At 40.6% G+C, this 15,409-nt stretch overlaps 1 protein-coding gene across 1 annotated transcript in view; it reads left to right on the top strand.

Moving 5' to 3' along the window:
• Nucleotides 1–15,409, top strand: part of NEK5 (NIMA related kinase 5) — a 72,908-nt gene that overhangs the window by 29,491 nt on the left and 28,008 nt on the right. The window contains exons 7-11 of the mRNA XM_036301481.1: nucleotides 5,155–5,209; nucleotides 7,580–7,780; nucleotides 7,860–7,941; nucleotides 9,462–9,592; nucleotides 13,039–13,223. Coding sequence (XP_036157374.1) covers nucleotides 5,155–5,209; nucleotides 7,580–7,780; nucleotides 7,860–7,941; nucleotides 9,462–9,592; nucleotides 13,039–13,223 — 654 coding nt within the window. The remainder of the gene's footprint in view (nucleotides 1–5,154; nucleotides 5,210–7,579; nucleotides 7,781–7,859; nucleotides 7,942–9,461; nucleotides 9,593–13,038; nucleotides 13,224–15,409) is intronic.

The following is a 15,409-nucleotide window of genomic DNA, read 5'->3' as shown; positions in this document are numbered from 1 at the left end:
ACTATAATTTAGATAACATGCTGCTTTGCTTCTGTAAACTGCTTTTTTTGCCAATCAGGTTCCTCATTCCAAACCCTGGGATGTAATCAATACCTTTGTGATCTTTGCCTATATAAATCTGGCGCTGCAGCCATCTTATCACTATGAGATTTGGGGAATGGCCCCTCATAGTCCCGGATTGCAATAAATATGACTCTTTAATTCGACTTCTTGAGGCGTCCTTCTGTGATTCGCGGGGTACATTACAACAATACATGCTATAAGCCTGCTCTATATCTATCTGTGTTGCCACCTGATTGATTCCCTCATTGTTCTTGCCCAGCAACGGACCTGAACTTTCTTTGTTCCTATGCACCAATACACCGTGCGGTTGCAGACCCTCCCTTGGTTTCACATGTCTCCTCCTCTATGTCCAAAACATTCTGGTATTTTTGCATGGTTGGTTTTTGTGATTAGGCTTGTTCAAACTTCCGTGTCTGTCCCTGCCTATGTTCCACCTGCCTTTGTTTTCCACTGGCCCCCTGCCCTGCCTGCCTGCGTGTCAAGCTAACTTCTCGCACTAGGTCCTGTCCCTCTGTTTTGTCACCCTGACTCCCATTGTGCATGTCCAGAAGTTTCATTACAGCATCTAGTTCCTATTGTGCATGCTGAGCAGAGCACCCCTGGGGATATTTCTGAGGATTAAGTTCTCTGAAGTGTGTGAATGAGTCTGTTTACCAGAAACTAGATGGAATTCTGCACTGCTACCTGCTTCTCCATTTATTAAGATTACTTAGTTCCCTTTTGCTTTCTTCCTTATATTAATAACTATCTCTATCATATTAATAATTAGCTACCAACACTGACAATACCACTGCCAATATAAGCACTATTTACTTTATTGCAGAGAAGTGTTGTAGGTGGGCAAGATAGAAGGCAATGGTGACAGAGCACTAGATTAGGAGCTCAGAATCCTAGTCTTACTAGTACATAGGAGTTCAGAATGAGTCACCCCAAGACGTGCTTCTGTGGTATGTGGATTATTTTTGAGTTAAAGGCAACCAAGACCCTGTGGGCTCAAAAGAAACTTCTGCTCCCCCTTAATTACTTAGAAGAATTTAAATTAGGGGCCTTTCCATAGTAAGAAATTATCAGAGATAACCTTTTTGATCTATCTATAGAGCAAGGCAAACTTGTAATTACTCAAAATCTGTTCTTATCCTGCAGTGGCTTTCCTCCCCTCTGAAGCCTCAGGGTACCTTACGTCATCCTTAGCTCAGAATGTCATAATACTTCATTTGCCCTTTCTGTCTCGGAACCTCTCGTGTATGCAGGGTTCCCATATGTACATAGATAATTACATTTGGTTATTTTCTCTTAATCTGCCTCATGTAGATTTAATTATTAGCCCTGTTGAAAGAACATTGAGGGTAGAGGAAATTTCTTCCTCACACTTGGCTCTGTCACCAGCTTGACCAACTCACTTCACCTCTGTGAGCCTCAGTTCCCCACCTGTAGCAACAAGAATGCTGGCTAGGTAATCATTAAGGTGTCCTCCACCTTTAAAACCCAGCTATTTTTTTTTAAAAAATGTATGTGATACCAGAGCCTAGTTCTCAGGAGTAATATTAATATACATAGTGATAAAAGATGAAGATGAGGTAGCTTCTACTTTCATTTAAGGAAACGAAAAAAAGTTTTCGATTTTCAAAGCTTGACTGCCATTTGAACCATTTGAACTAGTAGGAGACTGAAATCCTCTTGGGAGTTAATTGTCTATTTGTTTAGGAAAATACCCAGGGATATGGGGCTGTTTGAAAGATAAATGGAAGGCAAAGCCCAGTTAGTAGAGATTTACAAAGAGAAAAGTAAACATTCCTCTGCATAATAAAAGAACAGACATTTGTTTGTTTGTTTTTGAGCTGACCCCTGGCACCAGAGGCCTTTGGCCTCCAGATGAGCAGGAATACAGCTCGTGTAGGGCTGGGTAGAAGGGCAGGCTTCCAGAGCAGAGCTTAGTGCTGCTGCCGGCCCAGAGCCCTAGGTTAGCAGCACTGTTTTGTTTCCTTGTACTGTTTTTTCAGAATTCGGGTCAACATTCAAATATGTTCATTTTAGCAATAATCAGCTGCGTCCTCTAGACCAGGAAGTCATTCCCAGGTTCACCTCAGTCCTCACCACACACAGGGAGGCTTTATTTGTGGGATTGTCAGTGTAAGAAACATTCAAACCTGTAAAGAATTTTTATTATTTTATTTGAGCCAAACTGATGACAATTGCTGGGAAGCAAAATCTCAACAAATTGAGAAAATGCTCCAAAGAATGGCAGTCTTGCACCTTATTTTATACATTTCAATCAAAAAGTAGATATAAGTGGGTTACATGAAATCCCTTGGTGACAGATTAGGGAGGTGGGAGAAAGCAAAGGTGGGGGGACATCTCTGAGATTGGATAAAAAGTAAAATGATAGTCATACATCTTTTACATAGGTGGGTGCAGGATAGTTAACAGTCAGCAATTAACATGATAACAATAACAATGAAGTCTACACTCTGGTGTGGTTGTTGTGCCAGGAGGGGTCCAGAAAGAAAGAAGTTATCTTGACAGTCGAAAGGTATGTTACCATACATGCAAAAGACAATAGACAGGCTCAATTAAGGTAAAGGTTGACTTTTTTCAGGGAAGATTCTAGCATAGGACATGACTGAAAGGTTATCATGGTGAAATGCAGGCAGGATAAATAGCGATCTCAGATGGTTGTTAACGTAAGAAAACATTCAAATCTGTAAAGAATTTTTTGTGAGTTTATTTAAGCCAAACTGTCGACAATTGCCAGGAAGCAGAATCTCAACGTATTGGGATAATGCTCTGGCGAATGGCAGTTTTTCATCTTGTTTTATACATTACAATCACAGTGGGTTACATGAAAGCTAGATTAGGGAGGCAGAGAAAGCAAAGCGGAGTTGGGGGGGAGGGATCTTTGGGAATGGATAAAAAGTAAAATGATGGACACATGCTTCTTTTACATAGGTGGGCACAGGATAGTTAACAGTCAACAATTAACATGAGAACAATAACAATGAAGGAATTTGTGGTCTCTGTCCAGGTGCCCTGGCTCATTGGTTGTACCCTGATGAGTCCGGAAAAAGGGAAGTTACAAGTTACCCTGACATTCCAATGATATGTTATAGATGCAACCATAGACAGGCTTAGTTAAGGTAAAGATTGACTTTTGTCAGGGAAGAATCTAGCCTAGGACATGACTGCCTGCCATAAACTGCTTTTTAATTAAAAGGTTTTAATTTCAGACCATCCTTTGTGGTTACTTTAGGTCTATGAATTTGCAAGGCCGCCATGCAGGCTTTCCCTGTGTGGCCCTTTTTGTCCACCATGGATAAAGAATAATCGAATTTATTTAGGCAAAGGGGGTGGAGGATGAGACATCTACAGGGAAGGGCTGCACAGCACTGAGCCACGGGGACACTGGGTCCATGAAGGTAGCACCCAGGAGCCAGAGTTTCATTCCCATGTGCAGCCACTGGCAGGAAACTTGTTGAGTTGGCTCAGAATGCCGATAGAATGCAGATGTGCAATCAGGTATCTTCAGGACAATTTCAATTCCTTGTATGGCCTAATTCCTGGTGTCCAGCGAGCTTTTTTTTCTGGTCTTTTGTTCTTCTGGAGGGGAAAAGGAGTGGTGTGGGCTGCTCCCCACAGGGAGAGAGCGAACTGGGTCCGTTGTCTTAAGGCTCTAATCTCTCTCTTGCAGGCAAGGACTTTTAGGGGAGTTCTCAGGGAAGGGTTTCAGCAGAATTTTCATCAGTTTTCTAGGTGGGGTTTCAGGGTTGAGGTCTACTGATTGATCAGTGCCAATGCAGGGGGTCATCAGTTAGGACAGCTGGTCCTGGCATCACTCACCTGGTTTTGCTGCTTTTCTGAGCCTGGAGCTGAAATACAACTGGGGCCTAGATGTTATCTCTGGGGAGGTGACCTTCTGTATCTGCTGTAAATTGCTCAGCTAGTTTGTTCAGCTGTTTGTCTCAGTGTCCCTACTCCACTTGTCCTGGCTTACTGGCCTGTCTCCCTTACTGCCTTGAATTTTCATAATACATTTTTTGTCTCTTAAATTCATGCTTTTTGTTCTATAAGTCAACTCCTTATTAAGGCAATCACATATAGCAATCACATATAAGTACTAAGTACAAAAGAGCAAGTCTCTAGTCATCTATATATATAAAAGCCTAAACGACCAGTCGACCCGTATCTGTGACGTGCACTGACGACCAGTGGCCAGACGCTCAATGGAGGAGCTGTCCCCTGGTGGTCAGTGTGCTCCCACAGGGGAGCACTGCTCAGCTGATCCATGGGTGCCAGATGCCTGGCTCATGGCTGGTGAGCACTGCTGCAGCAGTTGCACAAGCCTCTTCCGTGGACACTCCCCCTGTGTTCCCCTCCCCCATCTGGACCAGGACCTTGGCAGCAGCAGGCACAGTAGGGCCAGGATGAGCTGGAGCAGTGTCGGGCCCAGGCTCAGGCTCCTCCCCAGCCCCCCTGCTGCTTTGTGCACTACTACATACCTCTGGGGATGTAGGACTGCCGGTTTCAGCCAATCCCCACAGGCCAGGCTGAGGGACCCCACCGGTGCATGAATCTGTGCACTGAGCCTCTAGTATATTATTAGCACATTTTTCAAGTTTATTGAGTACCAGATACTATGTTCATCACTTAATGTGTGCCCGTGGGGGAAGAAGAGAAGGAAGAAGAAGGGGAAAGGAGTGGTGTGGGCTGCTTAATACCTTTGGTTCTGTCAATAGCCTTGAGTAGAACATACCTTGCTAACTCAACCAAATTTTACCTTTTGAATCAAAACAAAATTTATGTTTGAGTCCTGCCTTCCTCTGCCAAATGCTCAAAATTTCATATACATTTTATTTGAGCACATGAGGTTGAAGTATACCTTTTCTCTGTTAGGATTCTGACACAACTACAAATTGTTTTTATTTTACCTTTTATGTTAGTAAGAATAAGAATTGATAATGTGTCTGAAAACATTTCAAAAAACTAGTCAACCTATATAAAACTGTAAAGATACACAAGTATAAAGCACTGTAAGGATAAGGCTTTTATTAAGAACTGTGGATATATTTTTGGCATGTAAACTCTTATCTCCTCCAGGGATATTTGGTCTCTTGGCTGTGTATTATATGAGCTCTGCACACTCAAGCATCCTGTAAGTATGTTAATTGGCAAATTAATGATGAATTTTTGAAACTGTTAACTTCTGAGAGAAAAAGTTTGGTATTATTCAATTATTAAAAATTATGTGGGAAAGGAGGGTAAATGGTAATGGAAAAATATAAAGATAAAGGAAAAAAGAAAGCAACAAAAATTATATGGACAAGCTATTAAGAAGAAAAATAGATCTATATATGCTGACATGGAAAGCTGTCCATATTTTATAAGCTATATTATAAAGTAAAAGTTCCAAGTTGAAGAATAGTATATGTAACATATTTGCATTAAAAATAAACAAGGTGAGGCCTGGCAGTGGCTCAGTTGGTTGGAGAGTTGTTCCATATACCAAAAGGTTCTGAGTTCGATTCCAAGTCTGGGCACATACCTAAGCTTCGGGTTCAATCCCTGGGTGAGGGCACTTACAGGCAGCAATGGATCAATGTTTCTCTCACATCCATGTCTGCCTGGCTCTCGCTCACTTCTCTCTCTCTCTCCCTTCCCCTTCTCTCTCTAAACATAACCTCAGGTGAGTATTAAACTAACAAACAAACAAACAAACTGTGAGCATATATGGTCAGCAAAGGAAAAAGGTACATGGGTGAAGTCTGTAGGAAACCAGGCACAAGCTTTCAAGAGCCTTTCCTGGTAGATACACAGGATGCGCTAATTCCTCTAGCAACAAGTTGTGACAACACGTATGAAATGCTATGTACCAGGGAAGCTCTAGAGACCCAGTGCCCAGGTTTTTATTGCCGACTGTTCATGGAGGCACCCTCTGCCTGGCATGAACCAACTTCCAGACTCCTAGAAAGAAAGCAAGTGTTCAGCATAAACATATTGTTTACATAAACTGTGTAGGTAAAGAGAACCACTCTGAACATTTAGGGAATGGTGGGAACACTTCAGAAATCTAAGTTCCCAGATGTCAGCCAAGGACCAATATTGTAAGCAGGATAGCAGTCGTAGGCCTGCTATGTTCTCTTTTCTACACAGCTGCCATCATCATCACCATCATCATCATCATCATCATCATTGTCCAAGGTCACATAGCTAGTAAGTGTCTTACCAAAACCTGCATCTTACTGCCACACCTTGCTGCTGAACATTTTATTATAGTCATGTGTCGCCTAACGTCAGAGATGCACTCTACAAAATGCGTAGGTGATTTTGTTGTTGTTTAACATTATGGAATGCAATTACACAAACCTAGGTGTTACAGCCTACTAAACACCAAGGCTATATGGAATAGCCTATTAATCCTGTTGTAATGAATACTGCAGGCAATTGTAACACAATGGTATTTATGTACCTAAACATCTAAACATAGAAAGGTACAATAAAAATAAGATATAAAAGCCCTAGTTGGTTTGGCTCAGTGGATAGAACGTTGGCCTGTGGATTGAAAGGTCCTGGGTTCGATTCCGGTCAAGGGCACATGCCGGGGTTGTGGGCTCGATCCCCAGTAGGGGGCATGCAGGAGGCAGCCTATCAATGATTCTCTCTCATCATTGATATTTCTATCTCTCTCTCCCTCTCCCTTCCTCTCTGAAATCAATAAAAGTATATTTTACAAAAAAGATAAAATGTGTGCACACATGCATGTGTGTGCAAGGGTGGGAATGGGTGGGCAGGAGGTGAGTTCCCGGGCTCCCCTGCTCTCCAGCCCACACCCTTTGCTCCAGTCATGGGTGGACACGGAGCATGTGGACAGCATGCTGAGCCTCCTCATCTGTTTAAACCACCCAGAGCTCGTAGTAAATTCAACAATATAGTTGGCTCCAGCCTTTTTTTCCAACATTGCAAACACACTTTTTGGTCCATGGCTATAGATGTGGTCCGCGGCTGACTGAAACATTCATTTATAACACATGGCTGTAAGTGTAAGTAACTGAGGATTTTTATACATTGGGAGCATTTCTGGTTTATGAAGAATTTTTGTAGAAATGTTTGTGTTATGTTAATTTAAAAAGCAAGATGTAAAATTTCATATCGTTATGCCCTCAACTCTATAAAACAAACAATATTTTTAAAAATGAATAGGAGGAAATATACCTCTGTGTGGTGAAATTATACATATGTTCCCTGCCAATTTATAATTTTCTGTATCTTCCAGTTTTCTAGGATGCGTAAATATTAATTTGATAATAAGAAAAAATGAAACAAATATTGATTTAAATAACATGGCATCTCAGTGAGTAACTGCCTATAATATCAACTCATGAAATATTAGCTGATGAAAACAATTTAGGGTGGACCATGATGCTTCTAACTGAACTTTAAAACATTATTTTGTTTCTTGATATTACTTTAAATACTAGGATTGAATTTTTTTATAATTTAGTGTTATTATTCCTTGTCCTTTCAGTTTGAAGGTAACAACTTACACCAGTTGGCTCTGAAGATTTGTCAGGCACATTTTGCCCCACTATCTCCAAGGTTTTCCTGTGACCTACGGTCCTTGGTATCACAGCTCTTTAAAGTATCTCCCCAAGATCGGCCATCTATTAATTCCATTTTGAAAAGGCCCTTTTTAGAGAATCTCATTGCCAAATACTTGACTCCTGAGGTGAGTTCTGAGGTGATCCTGCCTGGATTTTGACAGAGGTTTTGGTTAGCAGGCTCTTGACACTTGTGTTTGGTTTTAGGTCATTCAGAAAGAATTCAGTCATACCCTAATAGGTAGAACAAGATCATCAGGTTCTCAATCTGCTGAGAAGGTGGTCCAAGGTAAACATGATTTAACTATGCAATAAAAAACATTCATTACGTGTGTTTCACACAATGAGTTATACCATATGGCTGGCAACATTAGCAGGGAAATTTCACCAAATATATTGAACATGGACATTTAAAAAAATATGAGCAATATCTGCAGGAGACAAAATCCTCTTGTCCAGCGGTGACTCGTGGGTGTGCCTGTACATCTAGCTGCATGACCGGGAAGAGTCAGCTCCTCTCTTCTCGTTAGTCAGGAGACTTTATAAAGCAGTGGGTTTGCTAATGAAGAGATGTTTGAAGAGGTAGAATCCAAACTTAACTTTTGTGTAGGGAGGGTTAGAGAGTAAGAGAGGATCAGAGACAGACATGCGATGAGGAAATGAAACTTATTTTTTTGAAATAGAGAGGGTGGACTGGCAATTAAGAATTCTCTTGGAAAGGCCCAATGGAGCTGAAGTTAGGATCTTGGAGAGAACCATAACTATGTGACCCCACAAGGAAAGCAGGTGATACTTTATGGTAATGTTAAGTAGAATAAATTTTAGTGTCAAGAATCCGCTGATGACATGATGAGGAGCAGGATTGAGCCATAAACAAATGTCTTTAAAGAATAAGGAGATGTAGAAATCTCTCTAATGTATCAGTGATAGGGAAATACTATTCACTATTATAGAGAAACTAAAATTGAGGAAAGTTATAAAGGGAAAATTAATAAATTAACCCTTTTACTATGTTTAATTTGATTTGGAACTGTTACTTATTGTTTTAGATTGAGAATGTTTAGAAAGTAGGCAAGTACAGGATGAGAGAAAGTGCATTGTCCACATCTCTAATATGGGAAAGATAGGAAAACAAGAACAAATTCTGATGGTGACAAAGAAAACATATTAGACATATGCAAATATTTCAAATAACAATGCGATATGAATGGTGTGGCCTGATAATTCAAACTCTGATGACTGCATTTAATTACTTATGCCATTACCTTATGCATATTGTTTCTGTAAATGTTAATATTCATTTTTAATTTTAAAAAAAGTAGTATTATATATCTCCCTGGCTGGTGTGGCTCGGTTGGTTGAGTATTGTCCCATGCACCAAAGGATTGCTGGTTCAATTCCCAGTCCAGGTGCATGCCCAAGTTGCAGGCTCAATCCTGGGGGCGAGGGGAGGGGAGGGGACGGGGGAGGGGGGGCGGGGGGGCGTATGGTAGGCAGCTGATCCATGTTTCTCTCTCTCTCTCTTTTTCTCCCTCTCCCTTCCTCTCTCTCTAAAATCAATAGAACATATATTTTAAAGTATTATTATATATTACTAGAAATATGTAAAGAAATACTAGAAAAATGGTTTTCTCCATTAAAAAAAAATGCATAATAATTTTTCATCAGTACTTCTCTCACTGGGAATAAATGTATCTGGGTAAAGTAAACTTACTGTGCTGTGAAGTGTCCCCTATGTTTATACTGACATCAGTGTTAAAGGTGTGAAAATTTTTAAAAATTGAAGTTGTTTTCTTTTGGTTAAATAAGATTTTAAAATACAGAAAATGAGATTCCAGAAGTGCTTACCAAGATCAAGAATGTCAGTGCCAAATAAAACGAAGGATATAATATATGGATATGAATGGAGACAACTAGCTGGAGCCCAGAAGCCCGTATCTGTAAGTTGTATTAAACACTTTTTTTTTTTTTTCAGATGGTATATTCTACCGACCTACTTACACATGTTTATGTGGTACATTGGTTTTTCTTTTTTTATAGAGAGTGGAAGGGAGGGGGAGAGACAGAGACAGAAAAATATCAATGTGAGAGAGAAACATCAATTGGTTGCCAATCAGGGCCAGGGATCGAGCCCGCAACTGAGGTACATGCCCTGACTAGAATCAAACCTGGGACACTTCAGTTCACAGGCTAATACTCTATCCACTGAGCCAAACCAGCTAGGGCTGGAATCTATTAGTTTTGTACTTACAATAAAATCTTTTTTCAGAATTCGGGTCAACATTCAAATATGTTCATTTTAGCAATAATCAGCTGTGTCCTCTACATGCGATATCTTTTTCCTTCCCTTGATTTTTAGTCTGTATCTTTTGTTCTGAGGTGGGTCTCTAGTAGACAGCATATATATGGGTCCTGTTTTCTTATCCATTCATTTACCCTATCTATTTCATTGGAGTATTTAAGCCTTTGTCATTTAAAGTGATTATTGATAGGTACATATTTTTCATCATTCTATTCTTTAACTATGTTCCTCTGTTGTGTTTTCTTTAAAAAGATCTTTTAACATGTCTTGTAATACTGGTTTGGTGTTAACAAACTCTTTTAGCTTTTTCTTGTCTGGGGAACTCTTTTTTTATCTTTTGCCGGGGTCCAACCCCAGCAGGTCCAGGGGTTCCCAAAGGCGTAGACGGAGTCGGCGAAGAAGGAAGGACACGGAGACAGCGTTCAGTTGATCAGCAGCCTAGCCAGGATCTCCAGCCAGGATCTCCAGCCAAGTTCTGGTCTGGATCTCCAGAGAGGTTCTGCTTAGGATCTCCAGCCAGGTTCTGTGTCCATGTTCTCTTGCTAGGTTCTCCAGGTTCTCCAGCCAGGTTCTGTAGCCATGTTCCCTCGCTAGGTTCTCCAGCCAGGTTCTGTCCAGGTTCTCCAGCCAGGTTCAGTCACCAGGTTCTAGTCAGGTTCTCTTGCCAATTTCTGTAGTCAGGTTCAGTCCAGGATCTTTTGCCATGTTCTCTCGCTAGGTTCTGTCTCTAGGTTCTGAGGCCAGTTTCTGTCCAGGATCTTTTGCCATGTTCTCTCCAGCGAAGTTCTTCTGTCTCTAGAGAACGTTCTGTGTAGGTTCTGTGCCTAGGTTCTGTCTCTCTTGGTTCTGTCTTCTAAGTTCTGTTCTCCTGTTGTCTTGTTACATCTGTATTTATACCAGTTGATTCCAATCCTATCAATCTCTATTCCAAAGGTTAGGGTGTTTCTTATTTCCATTCCAGGGAGTAAAGATTATGTAGCTTAAGCATGATTGTTCGTAGTTAAAGTGATTAATTACCCTCCTGGCACTTAGTTAAGAGGTTTTATTCCCTCCCTAACTTCAGGGGAAAATCCCTACCTGGGGAAACAACCTTTCTCAGAGAGGTGACCTTGGTTAAAACACATAGTGCCAAGAAGGTGAGCAAACATATTAAGAACAGTATGCCATATATGTCAGGTCCCTTGAAACAGCAAGCATGGACTGGCTCCCGGCAATCTTTCAATTTTAAATTATAGCCTTGCTGGGTAAAGTAGCCTTACTTGTAGGTCCTTGATTTTCGTCACTTTGAATATTTCATGCCAATCCTTTCTGGCCTGAAATGTTTCTGTTGAGAAAACAGCTGACAGTCATGCATGGGAGCTCCCCTGTAGGCAATGAATTACCTTTCTCTTGCTGCTTTTAAGATTCTCTCTTTGTCTTTAACCTTTGCCATTTTAATTATGACGTATCTTAGTGTGAGCCTCTTTGGGGTCATCTTGTTTGGAACTCTCTGTGCTTCCTGGAATTGTATGTCTTTTTCCTCCACCAGTTTAGGGAAGTTTTCTGTCATTATTTCTTCAAATAAATTCTTGATCCCTTGCTCACTCTCTTCTCTTTCTGGTATCCCTGTGATGTGGATGCTGGTATGCTTACTGTTGTCCCAAATGTCCCTTAAACTGTCCTCATTTTTAAACATCTTTTTTCTTTTTGCTGCTCTGATTATGTGTGTTCTGCTACCTTGTCTTCCAAATCACTATTTTGATCCTTTGCTTCATCCAACCTACTGTTTTTTTTTTCCTTCTTGCCTATTCATCATTCCAGATATTGTATTCTTCATTTCTGATTAGTTCTTTTTTATGGCTTCTAGGTCTTTTTTATGCTGCTGTAGTTCTAACTTCTTTGAGCAGCCTTATAACCATTTAAAAAAATATATGTTTTGACTGATTTTTTAGAGAGAGAGAGGAAGGGAGAGGGAGAGAGAAAAACATTGATGTGAGAGAGAAATATCGTTCGGCTGCCTTTGGCATGCCCCCTACTGGGGGTCAAGCCTGCAACCCAGGCATGTGCTCTGACTGCAAAGTGAATTGGCATCCCTTCGATGCATTGGATGATGCCCAACCAACTGAGCCACACCAGCCAGGGCCTTATAGACATTTTTTAAAACTCTATATCTGGTCAATTGCTTGCCTCTATTTCATTTAGCTCTTTTTCTAGAGATGTATCCTGTTCTTTCATTTGGGGCATGCTTTTTGTCTCCCTATTTTGGCTCTTTCCTTGTGTTTATTTCTATCTACTAGGTATATCTACCATGACTCCCAGTCTTAGTAGGGTGGCCTCATGTAGTAGGTGTCCTATGGGACCCAGTGATGCAATTTCCTTGATCACCTGTGCTGGGTGCTCCAGGATTGTCCCTTGTGTGGGTTATGTGGGCCCTCCTGTTGTAATTGAGTCTTGATTGCTATTGACCCCTTCATGCATGGGGTCGACCTTCAGTCTTGTTGACTGTGAGGATGAACCCCCAACAGAGTGTGTGAACTGCTGTGCAGATGCTGATTTCTCTCTACAGAGCAGAATTTGCTTCAGCAGGTTCAGTGCCTGTCGAGATCTCCCTTTGGATATGCCACTTGTGAAGCTAATTGTATCCTGATCTGATGTTGTCTAAAGGTGGCCACTGGGTTTATTAGTTCTGGGGCCTATTGGGGGGGGGGGATTTTGGTGCAGGCCAATGTCAGACACTGCCTATGACTGGCCTTGATTCACCTATTTGGAGCTACAAAGCAATCTACAGTTTTTGGCTCACTCTACTGGGCCTGGGCATGAGTGGGAAGGATTAAACTACACACCAAGGGTGGCTTTACCAGCTCTGGGCACAGGGCAAGTCAGCAAAAGTCCCAAGGAACCCTGAGACCTGCCTCTACCAGCTGGATAAAATATTTTTTAATTTTAGGATTTGGAGATTCTAAAATTATTTTAATCTGGAAACAATTCCAGAGCAAAAACAACAAAATGTACGTTCAATGCCTTGTCTTAATTATGGTCACTATCAAACTTTCAATTATTATAGATTTGTATTTTTAAAATTTTCTTTTCTTATTAATCCCTCAGATAAAAATGGTAGATAGGCCCAAACATGCTGGAGTGTGTGGCCATTATGATTATTACTATGCTCAACTTGACTTGTTAAGGAAGAGATATCATGAACCACATTACCACTGTGTTCCTCATGAAGATACCAGAGTTAAGGAGAATTGTAGTCAGGAAGAAAGCAGCAGTCAATCACCAGGCCAATGGTAATGTGATTGTCTAATTTAAACTTTGGTCCTCTGAAAACGTCTTAATATATCAACATTCTTTACTCTGTAATCCTTCTAAATTCTCCTAAAATAAATAATCCAAGAACTTCCAAACTCTTCATTTCAAATACTTAATTCTCAGTTCCCTTGACTGTTTTTATTTATTTTTTCATTTTTATTAAAATGTTTTTCAATTACATTTGACATAAAATATTATATTAATTTCAGGTGTACAACATAATGATTAGACATTTATAAAGTGACTACTGCAATAATTCCTTAACCCCTTTTCATCCAAGTCTGATGTAGCTTATCTTCTTACTCAAGTAGCCATTTAACTATGGGCAAAAATTTCTACTCTTGGATTTTTAATATTTTTTCTTCTTTGTAGTAAATTTCACTGCCTGGAACTCATGACGATAGTTGTATATGTATCATATTCCAAAAAGGTTATTAATATTCATCATTAATGATTGACTTATAATTAAATTATCATTTGAGACATATTAGAAATTAAGATATATTTCATTCAGCATTTATATTTTTGGGATTTTTTTCAGAATATGGATGTATTACAAAGAAAATAATACAATTAAATGGCCGTTATGGAAGCCTTTCAAAGAGTTTGTTCCAGAACAAATTTTTGCATATCTACAATATTTTCTATTCTTTATTTCACACCAATTTCAGTGTTCCTGTGTTCAGAGTAATTGATACCCATCCACAGTCCTGAAGACCTCAGTCATTTTTTAAAAAATGGTCTTACCATCACATTTTTTTTTCTTTCAAGGGTGAGAAATTGCTAACTTTTGGTAACTGTGGTCATTAACTATTGTTGAAATATTGGATGAATAATGAAAAATACAAGATTACGTGATGGTAGGCCCATCAGATAATTAATGAAAAGAGTAACTATGGGAAAAGTACATGTTTAATTTTAAAATATATTGGTTGCTGTTATAATTTTACACATCTTAATAACACATTTTCAATGACCTCCATGATTATCAAAAGTTGTGTGTTCCACTAGTTCAAATTATAAAATTCATATAGGACTCAACTAATAAGTATTTTACATAGGTGCCACCACAATATCCCTTGCCCTTTCCCAGCCACAGGAAAAATGTCTTCTACCCTTTGCCCAGATATGAGAGCTGTGAAACTATCAATTATTTTATTATAGATAGTTTAATCTCTCAAACTTTCACATAACATGGTAGAAAAATTCTTCTCTTTCCTGAATACTGCTGCCCATAATATGCCCCATCCTACAGTAACCCAGGATGCCCCTCTGATGACTTGACTAGTAACCCTCTACTATTTGTTATTCCAGGCTCTCACTTCTAGCTTTCTCACTCTCTGAGTTCTGATTCCATGGGAATCAAGTGTTGATATACTTGTCTGGAGAAAGAGGAATTTGTGTAGGGCTGGGGTGTGTGTGTGTGTGAGAGAGAGTGAGAAGAAGGAAGAGGAGGAGGAAGAGGAGGAGGAGGAGAAAGAGGAGGAGGAGAAAGAGGAGGAGGAGGAGGAAGAGGAGGAGGAGAAAGAGGAGGAGGAGGAAGAGGAGGAGGAAGAGGAGGAGGAGGAGGAGGAGGAGGAGGAGGAGGAGGAGGAAGAAGAAGAGAGGAGAAAGAGGAGGAGGAGGAGGAGGAGGAGGAGGAGAAGAGGAGGAGGAGGAGAGGAGGAGGAGGAGGAGAAGGAGGAGGAGGAGGAGAAAGAGGAGAGGAGTAGGAGGGAGGAGAAAGAGGAGAGGAGAGAAGGAAGAGGAGGAGGAAGAGGAGGAGGAAGAGGAGGAGGAGGAAGAAGAAGAAGGAGAAAAGGAGGAGGAGGAAGAGGAGGAGGCGAAGAAAGAGGAGGACACTTCCTCGTCTTTTCCTCTTGCTTCTCCCTTAGCGTCTTCTTTCTTCTCCTACATCTCTCTCCTCCCTCTTCTTCTCTTCCTCTCTTCTTCCTCTTCCCCTCTTCCTCTTCTTCTTCTTCTCGTCCTTTATACTTCTACTGTCTTCGCCCTCGTCTTCTTCTTCTTCTTCTCCCTCTTCTTCTTCTTCTCCTCTTCCTCTTCTTCTTCACCTCTTCTTCTTCCTCTTCTTCTTCCTTCTTCTTCTTCTTCTTCTTCTTCTTCTTCTCCCTCCTCTCTCTCTCCTGCCACTCGTCTTCTTCTTCTTCTTCTCTCTTCTTACTTC

The sequence above is a fragment of the Myotis myotis genome, unplaced genomic scaffold (assembly GCF_014108235.1).
Source record: "Myotis myotis isolate mMyoMyo1 unplaced genomic scaffold, mMyoMyo1.p scaffold_m19_p_3, whole genome shotgun sequence".
Lineage (NCBI taxonomy): Eukaryota > Metazoa > Chordata > Mammalia > Chiroptera > Vespertilionidae > Myotis > Myotis myotis.
This window is presented reverse-complemented; position numbering and strand designations above follow the sequence as displayed.